Source organism: Typha angustifolia, chromosome 13 (assembly GCF_048772165.1).
Source record: "Typha angustifolia cultivar Huaian chromosome 13, ASM4877216v1, whole genome shotgun sequence".
NCBI lineage: Eukaryota > Viridiplantae > Streptophyta > Magnoliopsida > Poales > Typhaceae > Typha > Typha angustifolia.
Window position 1 is genome coordinate 2,229,789 of NC_133251.1, and position 20,951 is coordinate 2,250,739.

A 20,951-nucleotide genomic window follows, 5' to 3' on the forward strand; every position below is an offset into this window, starting at 1 on the left:
GCATATATAAACCACAGAAAGATGCAACAAAGCTGATTCCTAATGCAGTTCAATCTCAGTTAGTTCTGCCTGCCCAATGTGCTTATAGTGTAGGATATCAGTTCAATTCTTTTTTTCCTTCTTTTAGCGAGAGAGAGAAATGAGAACTTAATGGCGTGTTTCGATTAAATTAGCATCACTGAAATTTGAACTTAGAATCTCTCATACAACATGAATAATTTGGGTTATCTCATTGGCCAATTCATCCATCAAAATCATTGAAAGGATAAGTTACAACAATTTATGGAAGTTAAGCTCTAATCTAACCTTTATTTTCTGAAGCAGATTGCATGAAGCATTTTGCTTTTGAAACACATTATTCATAAGATTACCTGGTCAAATGCTGAGCACAATAAACTGGTATCCGTGGTTGGACCCATTTCTAGTCTTAATTGAGTGAGTACTTATAGTTCAGTAACCAGCTGGAAAACCACCTTTTCTTGGGTCACTTACTGCAGTAAGGCCTCCTAAGTTAGCCCCATCAATTATCTCCCAATCCTCTAGGTTATGAACCACAAATTGGCATATCGTTCCACCAGCTAGGCTTTGTAAAACATGACCCTTCTTTTGCAAGGCTACTCTTGTTGTGGCGGGGAGTTCAAAATGGTCACCTGTTACTGTCGTCCAGTTCTCGTATTGAACAACATTCGGAATCAGCTGCATAAATAGAAAACTAGTTTAACTTCAAAAGGAAGAATGTCACTGTTGATAGAAGCAAATGGAGTTTCCATTTTCTTGAACAAAGAAAATAATCAATCAATGAAATTATTATATCAGTAAAAGTGTAACTTTATTAGTACCTTATAAGCATTATGAGACACAACTGCAATAGATAAATGTGACAATGAGGATGATTTAATATGTAGTTAAGAATCACCTCCCCATCCTCACCTGAACCTGATTTCCACTTGTGGCATTAGGATTGATAGGGTGAGCCATAATAGTCACTCCAAGTAAAGCACTCATTTTCGGAAGTTCAAATGTGTGATAACTCATAATTTTAATGATTCCCTTAACGGGCTATGTTCAAGAAATCAGTACTTTCTCAAAGAAAAAAGAACCTTAGCTTTCTTATTTGTTGCATAATTAATAATCTCTCTTATGAAACAAGAGAGGAATCTTAGTCATACCGTGTATCACAATACCTATCATAAGTTCTATCTGCTCTTCATTTCAAATATCAGTGGGAATGTTAAGATGGAAAAGTACCATGACTGAAAAGTGGGAAAAAATATTAACAAAGTTAAGTTTTTACTGGAACCTCATGATAAGCTCGTGGAGCCATAACAGAAGATAATGGATCCATTCTCTTGGCAAAATGATTCAGAAAAACTTCAATCGTCCCAGCAATAATCATGGACCCTCCACTGGCGCCTATCACAGCCTTCAATTGCCCATCCTGCAAAGCTATGGAAGAAAGATGAGAAATCAACTACAGCTAATTCCGAAACTTCTACAATTAAATTCTTAAACCTTTGTCAGTATTAATACAAAACTGCCTGCTCCAATTTCCAGACCAGCATTGAGAACATTCTTATGAATGTAGTAGCTTGCACATTAACTCTAATAAATTAAGAAAGATATGCATATTTTGACTTGAGAGCATTTCGGTGCCTTCATGTATCCAACTTAAGGATTTGAATAATAGGAAACTTTCTTACAAATGGGAATTGGGAGAGAAATTACCTTAAGAATGATAGTAGGTGTCATGGAGGATAATGGCCTTTTCAAAGGGTTAATAAAGTTTGCAGGAGCTGGTGGTCGAACATTAGTAGAAAAGTTTCCAGGGATAGAAAAATCATCCATCTCATTATTTAGCAATATCCCTGTACTTGGGGACAGAATTTGGGATCCAAAGTATGAGTTAACGGTGCTGGTCATTGAAACAGCATTTCGCTCAGTATCAACAATACACAAGTGACTGGTGCCATGATCATGAAGAATATTCCACCTGAAATGTCTTCCATGATCAGTAGATGTATATCGCTGCTAAGAACACCTGAACACAGTAATTGATGGTACATTCTCCTTCTGGAAAATCCCATCAGACTTTCATGACAATCTAGAAAGCAAACTTGATATCAAAGACATATACTCAAAAACAGTACTAGAGTAAAAACCAGTTCAATCAAACTGAGAGAGAAATTAGATAACAGAGATCAGCACTTCAGTGGCAGCATCTTAAAACTGGCAAATTCGGTGGAATATGGCTATTGGGGAAATATGTTATCACTGCTATGCAACACAATATATGACTACATGCTCTGGACTCTATTTATACATAATGTCAAAGTTCACCCCTGCAAGTGTAAGTAGACCAAAAATAAAAAAATAAAAAATCAAGAGATCTTAATATCTTATCATTCCTTACCTTCCACCATAATGACTCGGGCTAAAAGTCATATTATCAAAAATGGTTTTCTTCAATTCTTCAGCAAACTTGACAGATAGCATATCAGAGAGGACTCCAGAAACATTTACAAAATCAGGATCACCAAGATTCATTCTTATAGCAAAGAAATGTTTCAAGGATTCAATAAGCCGATGAAGACCAAGGGTTCCAGAAACACCGGAAGGAATTCTATATTGGGCAAGAATATTTAATATCTGTGTCAACAAGAAAATAAAAGAAAAAACATCTGTTAGAAATTGGATATGACACAGTATGGACAAAGTAATAAAGTAGTGATAAAAAAAGCCTTGGAATCGCAACGTAGTTTTCAAGATCCAAGCAAAAAAAGATGTAAATCAGTTTGAGCTTACTATTGTAGTTCACACCTATGATAAGTATATCAAGATAGAAGGCACACATGGTTGCTAAAATATGGTCTCAGATTCAGTGAGTTGATGAAATTCAGTTACTTTGACAAGAGGAGGTGGTGCATCTAGATTTATATCCAGAATGGTAAAAAGTAAATCAAATCATTGATCAATCTATTTGACCAAATACTCCTACTTCTCTCTGAAATGCAGATGAATCAGTCCACTATTCATAAGATGAACTCCTATGAATCCTCAGAAGAGGGATTACAAGATAATATTTTATCTAGGCATGAATGCATATACCTTACACCATATTTTGGAACTTATGAGATTGAAGTGAAGAGGAGAATATTGTAAGCAAGAATTATCCTTACAAGTATCATTCCAGCACCACCAGATGAAGGAGGTGGCATGCCCAAGATTTTTAGATCCATTACATCTGCAGATATTGGTTCCTGAACCTTTACTTGGTATTTCTGCAGGTCTTCCATGGTCAAGATGCCTCCAGACTTCTGAACATCTTTAACCAGGTGAAATCCAACTGAACCATTATAAAGTGCTTGTGGTCCAAGTCTGGCAATAGAATTTAGTGTTTGTGCAAGTTTTCTGTTGTGACAAATATCTCCCAGTTGTAAAAGATTTCCTTTTGATGTAAAAACAGCACGCAGCCCCTTATCTTTGAGAATGCTTGCTTTTGTCTTCTCCATCTGCATGTGTAGATATGGAAATATTCTGAACCCTCTTTGAGCCAATTGTGCAGCTGGCTTTACCAGCCTCTTCCAAGGAAGCTTGCCATGCTGCTTCCAGGCCTCATGTAGACCTGCAATTTCTCCTGGCACAGCTATAGAAAGGGCACCACTTGCTTTTGCCGCAGCATTTGTGGCATACATGTTCTGCAGGAAGCATCAAATTTTGCAAGAGTCAAAAGTTTATTCTCCAACACTAAACAAATGCAGATGATGCTGTATCCTAAATGCCAATTGGAGGATCTTTTCATTTGGATTGATACAGGAAGAAAGGCAAGAGTACCAACAGAAGAATAAAATAGGAAAGCAAGAATGGAAAGATCAGCTAGAACTCATTAACCATCGACTTATAAATTGGGAGCAAAAAAAGAGTAAGAAAAGAATTTAAAAAGAAGACCAAATGAGCAAGTTGCTGGTCATAAATCTTGCCACCTAGATTCCTAGAACCATCAGAAAATCACTTTCTGCCACCAACTTCTTACAATCTAATCATTAAAAAGCACCAAGACTTTACAAATCGTGGACCACTCACTTGATTAGAGAAAGAGAATCAAGAAGAAAAATAAAAAGTGATTGATAAAGTGGCTAACTTCTCTACTCTTTCAAAATTGTCCAACAATCATGACAGCTTAGCTCCTATTATCGACAAGAAATAAAGAAACTATATCTTGTTCATTTCGCGCACTCTCACCATGACAAATCTGTCTTATTACCAATTATGTTGTCTACTATAAAGATCTAACCAAAATACAGTAATCTGATCGAAAAGTTGTACCCAAGAATCATTTTTCTATCCAACCTTGTAAGGTATCACCAAACATTTTTGTTCACAATTTACTCCATTTCCTCCTATTAAAATAGATTACTCTATTTTACTCTTCTGAAAGTTTCGGAGTCTCCACAAAGTTCATTAACAGAGGTATATCCATCCATATCCTAAAAGAAGCTACGGAACCATGCCTAATCTTGTACATTATTCAACCATTTTCAGAGAACAGCAGACCGTTTGAACTTTGAAGAATAAAATAAGTCAATACTGGATTCAAAATGACATCTAAGCCAACTCACAGATATAAATATATAATCCAATATACATGTTAAAAAGCAGCCCCCAAAAGCAACACCACTGACGCCAATTTCAGACGTCTATCATTGTTTTTGCCAACAAGATATTAACTTTACGAAAGATATCAACGGAATCTTCCAAATACAATACTCAGGTCATTGAATAGCATTGTTAGAATCAAATACAAGCAGCGACCAACAAAACCCCGGTAATGCTCAAAATCCAATGAGAAACCAATGAGTTATCTTATCATTGTTTTGTTCTCCAAGATACCAACTTCACAAAAGCAATCAAAACGATACCCCTAAACACAAATCCCCCAGTCATCAATTCTACATAAAACATTAATCGCAAAGACAAATGAGAAACCGAAGAGAAAGCATTGTTGTTAACAGAGATGATTAAATAACTTAAATAATTTTATTTTTATTAAATAGGATAAAAGTTTAAGGGAGTAAGTCAGTTTTTATACCGTTAATCTTGGATCGAAAATATAAAGATTATAACTTAGTGAAAAGTGGAGGAAGAAAATAGTAACATAAAAAGCTCTAGGTGATAAAAGTGATTTTTGGTCCGAAGTATAGTGTGGGCAAATGATCCCAGTAAAGCTCAAATTTCATGGGTTCACCTCCGAAGCCAAAATGGGAGCCGTCTCCCTCATGTCGAAGGCCTTCGCGGTCCCATCCGCGAGCCTTACAAGCATGAAAGCGCCTCCGCCGATGCCACTCGAGGCGGGGCTGACCACGCCCAAACATAAGGCGGCAGCAACGGCTGCGTCCACGGCGTTGCCTCCGTCACGAAGCACATCTCTTCCAACTCCAGAGCAGCGTCCGTCGTCCGTGGCAACTGCGCCGTGGGGCGATGTGATCACCTCCCGCCTCGATGCTAGAGAGAGGTAGGGTGATGTGACGAGGAGGAGGGAGATGGCAATGGCCGCCCATAAGACCAATGGAGCTGTGATTACGAGACATAAATGTATTAGAAAAGAGAGAAAGGAAAGATAGAGCAAGAGAGAGAGAAGAGAGGGAAAACTGACCTGCCATGGCGATTGCGAGAGCTCGGAGTCGAGAGAGTTGAAGACGGAAGTGATATCGGATTCGGGTAACAGTAACCGCCCGAGTCGCATGCAACTAACAGATCATGGACCCACTTCCCGGAAAGTTTGACTCTGCCCTGAGGCACGCGATGACGCGAATACGCGACACTTTTGGAATGTACTCTTCTTTTTTTTCTCTTTCTCTCACTCTCCAATTGGTGCTCAATATAGTAGTCGATTCTTATTTGCTGCTATCCTATTTGGGACTCAATACTAACACACACTTGTTTATAGGTGAGGGGGGTGGTCTGGCCGTCTCGGTTTTTTTTATACCAACTTGTGGATTATATAAATATTACTATGTTCCTAAATTATGCTGCTTGTTTTGGGGGGAGACATAGAGAATAGTCCAAGACTCATCTAAGTCTGTCATTTTTTAACGTGAAAAAGATGTTGAAGGTTTCCCTACTATTTCTCCATTGATGGAACGGTGGGATTAATTAGTATACGTCTCTATACGGAGGGAGGGAGTGCAGTGTTCTGGACAGCATAAAAAGGAAGGATCATGGAGGGGGAAAAAAGCTGTCAGTGGACCAACTTCATGAATGATGAATGATGAGCACGCCAATGTCCGAAGAGAAGAAAGTGGAGTGGACCACTGCTCGTGGGGTCTTGTGCGTTGGCTTATCCAAGTTGACGACATCAATGATGTCATTGATAGGAAGGAAAAACAAATGCAATTTATAAAAATTAAATTTTTTTTTTTAAAAAAAAGAGGATCCGAATTGGATCGGGGTTTTGAACCCGACGTGAATCGAACACGCAACCTTCTGATCTGGAGTCAGACGCGCTACCATTGCGCCACGGATCCCAACTGTGATGAATTCGTGTCTCCTTTTTTTACAGAATCGAATCTATGGTTCATGGGATCTACACACCTAATAGCGATATTAATAAAACTATTTCTATTTATTTATAAAACAGCATTATTAGTAAGAAAATATTTTAAAACCAGGGGCTGGCCATGGCCCATGAACCCCTCTCACTCGACGATGTGGCTTCGCCCACGAACCAGAACATTATCAAATTCTTTTTTTTTTAACAATAAATTAAAATTAAAAGCAATAGATTTAGTATATATTTATAAACTTAAGAAATAATAAGAGTTGTAAGCATAGAATTTGGAGGATATGCTATGTTCCTATGTGGGTCAAGCTCATATAAATTTTTCTAGATTCAAATATTGTCTTCTTCTAGTAGAGTGTAACTTCTTCTCGGGGATGAATAAGCTGATTGATCTCTACTATACACCTTAGAGTATCCATACTATTCAACAAAGCTTTATTTGTTTTGAGTTTACGAATTCTTTAAATTAGTTCGAGAATCCTTAAACTACTAGTTCAGTAACTAAGTATTTTTTTATCGCTTAAAAGTAACATGAACAGGCAGAAGGTTATTGACTGAGCTTCATTTAAGACAACATAAGAAACTTTTGCACTACTTGTTGCCTTATTTGATCATCTCAAAGTACTTTTCTCCTGTTAAAATTTAGTTATATATCCACGAGAATTCCCCTCACTTTTCCAATTCAACCTCCTTTGAAATGACAGCAATAACTCTTACCATGAATAAGAAGTTGACAACACACCTTCTCAAATGACACCCATAAATGAAGACCCTGCAATGAATCAGAAACTTCTTTAATCACTTCTCTTATTCTTTTTTTCTGATGAAGGGTATCACAAGATTTCATGTGAATTTTCAATCTTCCAAAACCATGAGTCAAGGATCATGTGAAGAACATCACAATCCTCCAAGCAGTTCATTTATGAATGACTCTTGATATATATGACTCCATTGCTACTCCATCTTGTAGACATATATACTTGCATGCTTCCTTTTGAATGCATGATATTTGTCAAAGACAAACTAATGAAGAACAGCAGCTACGCCAGAGTTGGAATTATATTTCCTCTAGCCTTTCTCTTGTTGATGTCAACACTGGGATCAAATGGCAAAGACAACTTGAGGGAAGTACTTGAAGAACAAACAATGTCTAAGGTGTGTATCGTCTGCTCTTAAGCCAGCCATCTTTTTATTGTGCAAGTATACTTGCATGCTCAGTTTCTGGGGTTAATTACATTTTGTTCTTCTCCATTGTTGTTTTGTATCACTTTTGCTCTCTCAAGATAAAAAAAAATAGGCACATACACTCCATGAATTACTAAGCCTCTTCTCTTCTCGTATTAGAAATAAATTTTGAAGTACTTAGAAAAGATTAATGTAAAGTTTAGTATTTAGAGAAGTTTGTTGTAGATGCTACTAAAGAAGAAGATGAAAGGATGTCAAAGGAAGATGATAGTATTGGTCTATCTTAAGTTCATCAAAATTTTAAGATTATTTATATTGTAATTTCTAGTGAAATATTAATGGAGATGCTTAGTGATATATTTGAATAGTTAGGAGGTGTATCTATTCAATTTAATTTTTCTAAGGGGGATGAAAGTGATATGAAGCAATAGTTGAGTGGGAAAGATGTAATTTGTCTATATCTTTTTTTATAGGGATTAGATTAATTTTTACAAACTCAACGTGAATGAGAAATAATGATATCTTTTTTCACACAGGAAGACGAAATCGCTAAAGAAATCTTCGCAACCGGTTCGAGCTTGCCTGACTGTACTCACGCTTGCGGGTCATGCTCACCGTGCAAAAGAGTGATAGTGAGTTTCAAGTGCTTTGCCACGGAGTTTTGCCCGGTCGTCTACCGATGCATGTGCAATGGAAGATATTATCATGTGCCTTGTAACTAATTCCCTACATATTAATTATCTTATGATTTTTGACAAATATAATTATGCTTATCAGACCATGCGCCCAAATAATTGGGCTTCAAACTTATCTACAGTAGCGTTGTCTAGATTAGTGATTTTACTTAATACAAATCTCTTTCTCAATGAACGAATTTGGATACTCATATGGATATATAATTTGTTAAACGATTCAATAATTTCTCTCTTTAATTTGTAAAAGGTACAAAAAAAGAAAATTGCTCACTGTGTTTAAAAATTGCTATTCAAGAAGGCAGAACTCAATTTTATTTCATATATCGACGTGGTACTTATGTGGAAAGTAAATTCTAAGTCACTTATTTGGATACAATCTTTGGAGTGCAAACCTATATTGGTAAAAAATTATCAAACAACTCCTCGCTGTCCATGATCACGAGTTCTAGGTTACACAAGTGATGAGACTTTCGAGGAAAGTGAGTAGTGTGAAATTTACAAAAGAACGAATTGAGCCTACCAAAGAGAGCGTATACCTCAATCCAACTTCTTTGTTAACCGAATCCTCCAAAAAGTGCACGTAACTACTGGCTATTACCCTTCCACGTCAACACACCTAATTCGAAAATGTTGTACCCGCGGAGTGAGTTACCGCTCTCACCTCCTAGACTGACTCTGTGGTCAAGACGGCTTGAGAGGGTGCGACCTCCCACCGACCCCGCGTGGCCAATGAGAAGCACGAGAAGACGAAATCCTCATCCGTCGTGTCGCCACGTGGCGGAACGCAGACCACCTCTCCAACCCCCACCGCCTTCTTACTTCACTCTTCCTCTCTCTTCGCTCTTCCCGTCTCTCTTCTCCCGCCATGCTTTACTAGGGGGTTGATATCCAAACCGACCAAAACCTTAGCAAATGGCGATCTCTCTCGCCGCCTCTACTATCTCCATCCAAGAACTCCTCCGGCGGCCGGACGCCGGACGGTTTCTCCGATCTTCGTTGCTCCGTTTCCAGATTCAGAGCCGTCGCCGCCCGCGGCGGAGGCCGCTCGATCGAGTCGTGTTTCGATCGGCGTTGGAGGAGAGGACTGTGGCTACCGATGTGTTGGACGAGGATGGAGGATTAAATGGTTATGTGGTAAACGGAAACGGGCGTGCGTTTGGGTATGACGTGGTGGAAAAGAGTGGAAATGGGAGGTTGGAGATGCTTTTGGAGGTGAACGGGACGAGTGGTAGGAGTCTCGTGAAGTACGAGGATGGGAACGGAGCGGCAGGGAAGGGAGTGGATGATGTAGTTTCGGAGGAGAGGAAGAGGAAGAAGAGGGTGGAAGATATCTCAAAGGAGGACGCCTGGTTTAAGAAAGATGGACAGCAACCCCAGGTTGATTTTTTTCACCTTCTTTTCTATTTCTTTGATAAATTTGTCTTTTTAACCGAATGTGCCAGAAGTTTAGAAAGTTTTCTTGATTAATAATGTGAGGGAAAGTCCAAAGAGATTGAACCTAGCGAGAGTATCTGCAGAATACAAATTCATATCCGGTATTCTTGATCGAAGCAATTTCCAGACGCAGCTATAGAATGATAGTATTATTCAATTGTGATGGTAGAAGTGTTAACATCACAATCCTTATTGATCCTAGAATTGCTACACGAATTCAAATTTAAATGGTGCTATTAGCATTTACCAAGTGGTAAAACCTTTTGTATGAGTTCTGCATATGAAGTAGTAGCCTTATTGAGTGCTTCAATTGCGTAGATCAGTTTACAGTATTGGGATCTTGTAGGTTATGCAGAAGCCGTGGATTTCCTTGCAATGATTTGAGAGCAAGTCATGTATATAACTCTGTGCTTATCAATGTTTTGCAGACAGAAGTAACTTGCCTTAACATACGAGTCACCCAGGAGTGTCTTAGTACTTGGAATGTAGCACTTCGTTTTAATTCACACCAAAATATGTTGTCTTTTAACATATTAACATATTCCATCTGATTGAATTCAATCATTTAGTTTAAGTTTTGGAACATTAATCATGCTTAACATAGAAGTAAAGTTCTCTATTTATTTGATAAAGGAAATAAAACTAATTTTTGTATAACACTTGCAGATAATATCTAGCTATAGAAGAAGAAAGTGAGATTTTGGTTAATTGGAGTACTTAATTTTGTTGGTACTCTATTAAGTATAACTTTGGGTATCGAGACTATTTTACTAATTATCATGACCAGAAATGAGAATTTTCCATGTTGAACTTGCATGCTTGCTACTAACTACTTTCACCTTGTCATTTTTATGAAAGGCTGAGGCCATCTGCTTGTGGAGCTTTGCAAAATGCTAGACTTGAATTGCCATTTCATGCTACATAAGATTACCCAGTAGTTGAATGTTAAAATTATCATATTTTCTGCTATAAATAGGTTTATTTTTATTGTTTAGTTTTTGTGGACCTTGCGGGTTTATATTAGTGCTTCATTTGTTAGGCTAAAAAATATAAGACCATAAATACCCGTCTTTCTAATTTTCACATTGTTGGGACTGGATTGCCTATTCTTTTATGACAATCTGGTTTTGCAGGTCTCTGTTGCTCCTGGTGGGCGCTGGAATCGATTTAAAACCTATTCTACAATTCAAAGAACGTTGGAAATATGGGGTTTTGTTTTCACATTTCTTTTTAAGGCTTGGCTCAATAGCCAGAAGTTCTCCTATCGAGGTAGGTTATACTAATAGTAGCCAATGTATTCTGTTTCAGTTATCTTTCAAGCTAGAGAGTTAAGTGATGATTCCTTGAAAAAGTCTGCATAATTTGGTCGGCCATCCTTTTTTAGTAGAAATTTGAAAATATTTATCAGATGAAGATGATGGATAGGTATTGGGTTATTGCTAATTGAAGATCAGGTGGAAGAAGCTTGCTGGATAGTTAAGTACTTTGTACACTTCTAGTAGGATCATGAATCTTCCAATATGCTAATTGGAAGATTGTGAAAAGTCTCAATTGCTGCAACATTGCATTATCTTAAGGTGATCGTGATATACTCTTTTAGAGGTAAATAAAAGAACATCATAGTGCATGAGGCTCTAATGCAATGACTTGGAATGACAAGATGAGATAGTCTTACCTCCATTTCCAGAGGTGCTGTTCCCAAGAGTGAACCATGGAATCCGGGTGCATAACAGCTAGCTCTGCCATCCCTCTAATTGACATCCTTTATGTATTTGTTGTAGATGTCCTTTACATGATATAAACCATGTGATTTATAGGAGGAGCACTTATATAATAATGGAAATTATATAATAGGGAACATTGTAATCTTGGAACTCATATCTTCTCTTCTGCAGGAGATATGACTGAGGAGAAGAAGGTTATAAGGCGGAAAACTCTTGCAAAGTGGCTAAAGGAAAGTATTTTGAGATTAGGCCCCACATTTATCAAAATAGGACAACAGTTTTCTACAAGAGTGGATATTCTTGCACAAGAATACGTGGATCAGTTGTCTGAACTGCAGGTTAGTAACTTAGTATACTACTAAGCCTTATCTTCATGACAATTTTACACTTGTGTTTTTGACTTTCTACTGGTGTATTCTCCTCATCCATTATTGGTGATACAAGTCTGTTTCTTTTTAAGTTCTTTGGTTAATAGTTGAAACTAGTAAAATGATCAGCTGATCGTGTCTTGGTGTTTTCTGATCAGCTGATCGTGTCTCTAACCCACTTCTAGGAGAGACATAAGATCTCGGTAGCTACAACACCCACATAAATACTTCCTGTTTAATTGTTTGAACCTCGCTGTGCTGATGACTGTCTTGGGGATGTAGACACATACGTGTGATGGTACATATCTAGCATGTGGATGCCACTGGTGCCATATACTGTAGACAGGAAAAATTTGTTCTCTAAGTAGTTGTCCTATGCACATATACTTTGGTCCTTGTGCATTAATCAGATACATAATAGCAAACTTATGAAACCATTGTATGTGTTGTTAAATTTTCATCGCATTTTATTGTTTTGTCTAGTAGAACTAAAAGAACAGTATTTAGTATAGAGACAGGCAATGATTTTTCCCCCTGAAAGGCTGAACGTATGATTATATGGCAATATCCTCCAAACTTGTTCCTAATTATTTTGCATATCTTCTTCATCTTTCTATTTACGGAGTTTCTAACTGTGGTCATATGCATTTGTGCTTATAAACATGAGAAGTATCTATATGAAAAGTTGGTATGCTGGTTATTTCTGTATTCAAACAAACTGACGTTATGCATTATAGTTCCATTCCAATCAAGCAATTAGATGACATATGTCTCTGATATTGTAGGATCAAGTTCCCCCGTTTCCCTCGGACACAGCTGTATCAATTATCGAAGAAGAACTCGGAGCTCCTGTGGATAACATATTTGATCGCTTTGACTATGAACCAATTGCTGCTGCAAGTCTTGGTAATAACATTTATACTCTTATTGACAATAATGAAAGTTTCATGTTTGATCTTCGATCTTTCGATCTTTTCCTTTTCTCTGCAAAATTACAGCAACATATGATTTTATGGCAGGCCAGGTTCATCGTGCAAGCTTAAAGGGCCAAGAAGTTGTGATTAAAGTGCAAAGACCTGGCCTGAAAGATCTCTTTGATATTGACCTAAAGAATCTAAGGGTCAGTTATTGAAATGCTCATTCTTTTCCAAACAGAATATGCTGTACTTGGTACCAGTCAAATGCATACTGTCTAAAATGCTATTCCTAAGTATGTTTAACTTAGTTCATAACATGATTCTTTAAGGCTCGAGCATGTTGTTCATGATGATATACTTTTCAGTTTTAATTCCTCCTGAATTTTTGATTAGTACTATAAGTCAACCAAGGTTCTAACTCTTTTCTTATATATGTGAGGCATAGCATATTAATATCTGTATGTTAGATTATCTTGTTAGGAAGCAAAGAAAACCTAGAGTATTTTGTGGCATGTAAACATCTTCTGCAAATTGTGAGCATGTCCAAGAGAATTTGTTGATTTGTTGCATTTCTTTCATGGTGTTTCTGTTTTTGCATGCAAGTGTGAACAATGTGTCCATGAATTTATTACCATAGAATTTCACCCTGTGTTTCTGATCTTTGATCAAGTAGCATTCTAGAGGTGTTATATGTTTATACACTTATACCTGTAACTGTATGATCGTCTAGTAGTTATCCCCTCCTTTTTCTTTTTCTCATCCTGACTGTATTAACTCCACATCTACATGAGGAACTTATTTAACTATTTGGTTTGCTGGCATAGAAGCTTCAAATATACTGTTACTCAATCTTCATTAATATTCCAGGTAATAGCTGAATACCTTCAAAAAGTGGACCCGAAATCAGATGGTGCCAAAAGAGACTGGGTTGCTATCTACGATGAATGTGCCACTGTTCTATATCAGGTTAGCTTAACCTTCTTGAGTTCATTATGGATGCCACTGATGTAACTTATTATCTGAATGCTATTTAGTTGGTCAGAATATGGTATATACCAGAGATCAAACATTCAGCAATAATCAATTTATTGAGCATTTATTTTGGTAACTATTACTGACTGATGTCTGAATATCTAGACCATGCTAAACTTTAGGCACTTTGGTTTGGCAATAAAGAAATGTGTAAGTGCTTATCCCTCCGTTATTCGCTGATAACTTACTTTTCAAGGGAATACTAGGTTTATTCTATACCTTTGAGTCTTTGACCTTGACAACTGTCATGTAACTATATCCAACTGAAAAGATTGGTAGACTTACAGGGACCCTTATGGCTTGCTTTGCCTCATGGAGATGTCTCAGGAGTTTTACATATGGCCATCCTCAATCCTTGGCATCCCTATGCCACAGGGTGTACACTTTGTGCATAAGCAGTGTATATTGTGTATGATCATATCATCCATATTAATCGTCATACTGAAACATAGAGCAGGGGGTATTTGACTACTTAATACATAGAAAATATGTCTCCAAAAATTCAATTTTTATACTAAATCCTTTTAGACCTAGATTGCCTCCAATGGTTTAGATATTAAGTTTTTTGCTTTTAAACTTACTTTATATGTGACTTACCGGTTTCTTTGACTTATTTGTGAACCAAACATTCCCTTAGGTTACTGGGTAGGTTTATAACGTTGAGATAGTTTCTTTCATTCTACTTCATATCTTTCCTTATTTTCTGTGGTGGTATTTGTGTCTCTGAAGTTTTGTGATTAGAACATCATGGGCACTGTCCTTAGAGTGCATACTCTTGCAACAGTCTAGAAATGCAGCTTCTTGAAGCTTACAACTTTTGTGGTGTAATAGCTGCCAAATAATGTTTGATGATTTCATGGCTCTTTCCAGGAAATAGACTATACCAAAGAAGCAGCTAATGCAGAAAAGTTTGCTATTAACTTTAAAGATATGGAATATGTGAAAGTGCCTAACATAATCTGGGAGTACACGACACCTCAGGTTCATCTTCTCAGGCTTAGTAAGCTTTTATAAAATTATCTGGCATGAGAAAATTATTTTTACATGAGAGCTTCTCCTTTCAGTAGGTAGTAAAGTGGCCTCTTTCTCCTGCAGGTGTTGACTATGGAGTATGTTCCAGGAATCAAAATAAACAGGATAAAGCAATTAGATCAATTGGGTGTTGATCGTAAAAGGTACAGGGAAATTGATGTCACATTTTCAATGGGATTTTGTGGGGATGTCTATATAATTTGACATTTTTTTTGTGTTATATCCAAGATAATATTTTGTGTTCTCCTAGAGATGTTAAAATTAATCTCTTGATTTCCTAGGTTGGGCCGATATGCTGTTGAGTCTTATCTGGAGCAGATTCTATCTCATGGATTTTTCCATGCTGACCCGGTTAGTTTTCTTATACCTCAATTTATCAAATCTGTAGGACTGCTTTTACTCTTTACTCAATCTATTGATACCATAAGCAGCACTGAACTGGATGAAGTGAAGGGAATAAAAGTTATCTGTGAGTAGTTATTAAACTTCAACAAGAAGGTGATCCTTTAGAACTAATGTCCAACTTTTGGGAAACGATAAAAATCCTATAATCAGAATAATTAATTAGGAATCAAGCTATCGCCCCCCTAAAATCTGTTGTAAGTATACGACAATTCCCTGAAATTTTTTTATTAGTCTATGAGCTTAAGTTGTTAACCTCCATCTTACACTCTTTTGCTAGTATTAATTCAGTTTTACTGAGATTGTAGTATGTCTGATGTCTTTCCTTTCATCTTGGCTCCGGTAGTGGGATTTTGCTTTTCTTGGTGCTATTTGGAACAATGAATTGTATTTTGCAGCTTCCATCTTGTCCGTAAGCTCTTGGCACAATAGGTGCTTATAAGAATTGGTTCTTGATGTGACCTAGGGATAAGAAAACATGCTGACATGGAAAAAGATAATGAGGCACCTAGATCCACACATAAGGAGAAAGGATAGGGCTTTGTCACTCTGTGGATCTTTTTATCTGCCTCCAAGTGCTATTTTCATACTAGCATGGCTAGATCAATAAGAAAGATAAAAGATAACCCACTAAGTCATTGGGGAAAGAAAAATCAAACCAAAACAGATTGTGGGGGACAAAAAAAGCGTGAAATCCACTATAAAAGAGAGAAGAGTGGAGTAGGAGAAGAGAGGGGAAAGGGAAGATGTATAAATGTTGAATCCTCCGCAAAAATATAATTTCCCAAATTTTCATCCTTTTCTTTTCACAACTTGATCTTACTAAGATATTTTCTAATATAATATATGACTAAACTAGGACTCTTTTAACTTAAAAAGTAATCAAGTCCTAACAAACTTACCTCAAAACAAACTAACAATTACATGACCTAGATTTTTAGAAGTTGAGCCAAACTGGACACTTTAAAATCAAATTTAATTTTTTAGATAATGATAGATCCGAAAAAGAAATTCTAAGTCCCATCAATAGAATTGTTGCAACAACTAGTTCTGCATAAGAGGGAACCATGCACACACAACCAGCTAGATTCTCACTGGACCCATCACAGGCTGATTTTCTCCAACATAGGGGAAGTATCAAGATGCTACCCTGCATAAGTGTTAACAGTGCCATAGAACTGATTATGTCAATCAAGATATGGTGTCAAGATATCTCTCTGTGGGTCTTCTATTACTTCTTGATAGTTTGATGTCATAGAGAAGAAAACATCTAACAAAGGAGAAAAAAAACAATTCTATGGTTTTGAAGAAAAAGGAGTACGATGAAACTATGATCTAAAGTGGAAGATCTGTTAGCTTTGCTATTTAAATTTTCATGGTGTGATAAAATGGTGATTTATTCACACTGTATTTCCGTCATTGCAGCATCCTGGAAATATAGCTGTGGATGATGTCAATGGTGGGAGGCTCATCTTCTATGACTTCGGAATGATGGGAAGGTTGTCTCTAATATCCTCGCTGCCCAGGAATAGTAGACTGGAAGAATTTTAACTTATGTTCCAGTGCCTTTTTGTGTCTAATAATGTTTGTTCACATCCTTTTACCTGCAGCATTAGTCCCAATATCAGGGAAGGATTGCTTGAAACATTCTATGGAGTTTATGAGAAAAATCCTGACAGAGTTAGTTTCTCTAGACCTCCTATATGCAATATATTATTTTACTGTCAGTTGGTCTCTGAATATTGGATATAAAAAACTTGTGCTTCTTAATTAATTGCTCTTATGCTTAAATTACAAGAGCATTTTTGTATTCTCTACTTCATTACCTTTCACTCTTTCAGTCTTCTCCAAATTTAAAGGGTAGAGTTATTCTTGGTTTTCTTTTCAGTAACTGCAGCTGGTCATAGAGTTTAACTCACAAGACAGCTGGGATTTGGTACATAAACTGACATCTCTCTCAACTTGCAGGTGCTTGAAGCAATGATTCAAATGGGTGTCCTTGTTCCTACTGGGGATATGACAGCTGTCAGAAGAACAGCTCAGTTCTTCCTTAATAAGTATGATGGGAAGAAATACAATTTGACTTACAAAATTGAAGCTCGAATACTTTCTGTTTTTCACATTGATTTGTTTTTGCAGCTTTGAGGAGCGCCTAGCAGCACAAAGGAAAGAGAGAGAGATGGCTGCTGCTGAACTTGGATTTAAAAAGCAATTGACCAGAGAGGAGAAGTTTGAAAAGAAGAAGCAACGGCTAGCTGCAATTGGTAATGCATTTGAGTCTAACAACTTTACATATTTGACTCTTGAACAACTTGAACTCTTGGTATTGCCTAAAATTTAATAAACAAAGCTTTTTAGCTCGATTTGCTCCCAAAAGATGCAATTTATTTACTTTGCATCATTTATTGCTCAAGTAATTGTTCAGTAAGTGCTAAAAAATAATCTAATATTTGCAGGAGAGGATCTTTTGGCGATTGCTGCAGATCAACCCTTCCGCTTTCCTGCCACTTTCACATTTGTTGTTAGAGCATTTTCAGGTCTCATATAGAAGCAGCACATTGATTAGTTGATATCATTTCATTGTACTATCTTTTGATTGATGGGTGATATGCATGCAGTATTAGATGGGATAGGGAAGGGCCTTGATCCTAGATTTGACATTACAGAAATTGCCAAACCGTGAGTGGCTGTGATTTTTTAATTTTATCTTGTAGCTACGTGCTCTGAAGATTTGCGTGTGCATTCTCTAGATCTAACTTCAGTTACATGCTTTCTATTGATAGATATGCCTTGGAGTTGCTAAAGTTTCGGGAAGCTGGTATTGAAGTTGTTGTAAAGGCAGGACTTCTGTCCTTCAATAGTAGTTTAGCCCTTTATAAATGATGAGACATTCTAATATTAATTACATCTTGTCATGAAAATATAGGACCTAAAGAAGAGATGGGAGCGGCAATCTATTGCATTCTATAATTTATTTCGACAAGCTGGCAGAGTTGAAAAACTTGCACAAATAATTCAACGGCTGGTAATTGTTAAAAAGACATTAGTTTCTGAGCTCTGAAGTTGCTTTTAGTCTTTTATGAGTCATTAGCTTATACCCTAATTTCATTATCATACAGGAGCAAGGTGATCTCAAACTACGAGTTCGAGCTTTGGAATCTGAAAGAGCCTTCCAGAGAGTTGCAGCTGTACAAAAAACAATTGGAAATGTGAGTCAACCTTAGCTATCGCTTTATGCATTTTTCCTTCCTGATCTGCTGTATGTTCAAGTTTGGGGTTATAATCTAGATTGTTTGGTAAGAACCAGAGAGACATAAAGAGGCTAATACGGTATAATCACTCTAAGGTGGAATAATCGCCGTATCATTTGACTCTCCCCTAAGAATCATGAGTGTTTAGATCCCATAAATACATGATTCAAGAGAAGTTTCTAGGATAAAAGTTTGAGTAATTTAAAGATCGTGTGATGGACATAAAGTAATGGTACCTCAAGTTAAAGTGCAAGTTGTTTTTTATAAAACTTGGACTGAACCGACCATTTCCCTTTGAAGGAGTTCTCATCAAAACAAGGAGATGACATGTTTCAGGAAGTACAACAAGGCATTTGATTCTTTGGGCTTAGATGCTTTTTCTCTTTATTCATGAAAGAAATTATTTGTTTCTTAAAATTTTCCTTCAGCCCTGAGATGTCGCACTAATATTTTCTGTCACCTAGTAATTATGATATATCAGTCAAGAGGTAATATGTGAAGCAGTTAAAATTTGGGTACCTGTTGTCTACTTGATGCATAGTATGGAGAGATTCTGTAAGTGGATTAGTAGCAAAAGTTGGTCGACCTTGCTTTCATTTACAGACAAGCTATCAGTTTTTACAATGTCATGCAAGTCAAAACTTCAAGATAGGTGTCCAAACCTCAAACTTTGGATCATTGTAGACAATTTATCATAACTTACGGATGATTAATTGATTTTGAATAGGTTGGACTTTATCCTAAAGTAGGTTCCTGAGTCTAAATTTTGCAACCCAACTCTTCTCCTGTTGGAGACCATCCCAGTCTGTCCTCTTTCTGGTAGCTCTGGTCCTCTATATAGAGCTTGTTTAGTTACTTGTAGGCATCTCTGAGCGAACAACACCAAAGGTAAAGATTTTTAACCTGTGAACGTAGAAATATGGATCAAATCAAACTGTTTTCTTCAAGACTAACTGGTTTGGTGATACTCACCGTGATAGACTTTGAAATTCTTGGTATACTTTGCAATGTGCTTAGAATTAAGACAGCATAGGGCTGATAGTGTTGTATGGGTTGTATTGTTTAATGTTATGAGGACTCTTGCCATCAGAAGTGATACAATATATTGGAATTGTAATGTTGATGCACATGGAAGAGGAACCTTGGAAATATAGGTTGAAGTGTTTAAAGTTCTAGTTAGATCTTGTAGAACTATGATATTTAGGGTAAGAACCCTTGATAAAAATTTGGGTGGTTCATTTCGTGGGCGGTGCTTGAGCGTATACTTCCAGAAAATAATCAGCAACAAGACTTCATTAAGGAAGTATCTATAAATATACAACAGTACATGCACCCACATTTGCCTTATGGAAGTAAAACTACATACACACCCTTATATATTAGTCTCCTTTTTCTTAATTCAAATTTCTTTTATTATTCTCTATGTATTTGCATATCAGTGTGCTATACAGTTTTCCCAGATTCAATACTGATTGTTTGTTCCATTAATTTTCAGAACTGAAACCTCAATCTTATAAGAATTATTTACTTTGTGCAGGCGATAGCTGCAGGCAGTTTAGTAAACCTCGCTACACTTTTGTACTTCAATTCTATCCGGGTAAGCAATATAAACATACTGACCTGGTGCATGAGAAATTTTAGTGAAATGTATTGCATGTACGGTGTAGCATGTATCTCATGTAATGGGTATTCTACTTTTGCAGGTCCCTGCAATGACTGCATATTTTCTTTGTGCATTCTTTGGACTGCAAGTTTTCTTTGGTATTCTTAAGGTCAAGAAACTAGATCAACAGGAGAGGTTGATAACAGGCACGGCTTAAGACTGGCCAGCTGATGATCCTGAATCTGTGATTTTGGCCTTGTACTTCTCATGTTATATTCTTCTTCTTCTTTTTTTCATTTTCCACCAATTTTCCCCCTACGATAAGTATTGTAGCAATCACCTCATAGGTGAAGCAGATGTAAATGCCATGTAACAAATATTTATATGTACATATAATTGGGTAACGTCTTCAGATTACTACTCAGGAAAGGTCAACCTCTACTTTTAGGCTTGTTATTTACTTTGAGATATTAAAGATAGATGCTCAAAGCCTTCTCTCAAAGGACCCTTCTTTATTGGGTTGGTGTATTTAACATATTTTAGAGTGGGACGGAGAGATAATCAATATTTAGTAGTAGGTCCAGTTCACCAGGTTCTATCACTTATCAATTCCACCCATTTCACAGGACCCCAGATGAAAGGTCAAAAGGCTGAAGAGCTTATAATAGTCTCATATTGCGTGCAGATGCGAGGCAAATCAGCCTGTGTGACCAAGGAATGCTCCAAGTCATTTGACGAATCCAATCGAATCT

At 36.9% G+C, this 20,951-nt stretch overlaps 2 protein-coding genes and 1 non-coding gene across 3 annotated transcripts; 1 reads left to right on the top strand and 2 right to left on the bottom strand.

Moving 5' to 3' along the window:
* Positions 1-211: 211 nt before the first annotated feature.
* Positions 212-5,856, bottom strand: LOC140773109 (glutathione hydrolase 1-like). Its single transcript, XM_073115491.1, has 7 exons — positions 5,651-5,856; positions 5,243-5,568; positions 3,177-3,695; positions 2,411-2,646; positions 1,726-1,990; positions 1,301-1,438; positions 212-696 (listed from the first exon to the last, which is right to left on the bottom strand). The coding sequence occupies exons 1-7, from the start codon at positions 5,655-5,657 to the stop codon at positions 451-453; spliced, it is 1,737 nt and encodes a 578-aa protein (XP_072971592.1). The 5' UTR covers positions 5,658-5,856; the 3' UTR covers positions 212-450.
* Positions 5,857-6,449: 593 nt separating this feature from the next.
* TRNAW-CCA (transfer RNA tryptophan (anticodon CCA)) lies at positions 6,450-6,521 on the bottom strand. The gene has a single exon. It is a non-coding gene; the product is annotated as a tRNA-Trp (tRNA).
* Positions 6,522-9,267: 2,746 nt separating this feature from the next.
* Positions 9,268-20,621, top strand: LOC140773810 (protein ACTIVITY OF BC1 COMPLEX KINASE 8, chloroplastic). The gene is made up of 20 exons (XM_073116563.1): positions 9,268-9,813; positions 11,004-11,139; positions 11,766-11,932; positions 12,748-12,868; positions 12,982-13,082; positions 13,747-13,845; positions 14,782-14,892; positions 15,007-15,086; positions 15,225-15,294; positions 16,771-16,844; positions 16,956-17,025; positions 17,314-17,402; positions 17,485-17,609; positions 17,802-17,882; positions 17,964-18,024; positions 18,129-18,183; positions 18,272-18,370; positions 18,465-18,554; positions 20,134-20,193; positions 20,300-20,621. The coding sequence occupies exons 1-20, from the start codon at positions 9,349-9,351 to the stop codon at positions 20,414-20,416; spliced, it is 2,271 nt and encodes a 756-aa protein (XP_072972664.1). The 5' UTR covers positions 9,268-9,348; the 3' UTR covers positions 20,417-20,621.
* Positions 20,622-20,951: the final 330 nt, after the last annotated feature.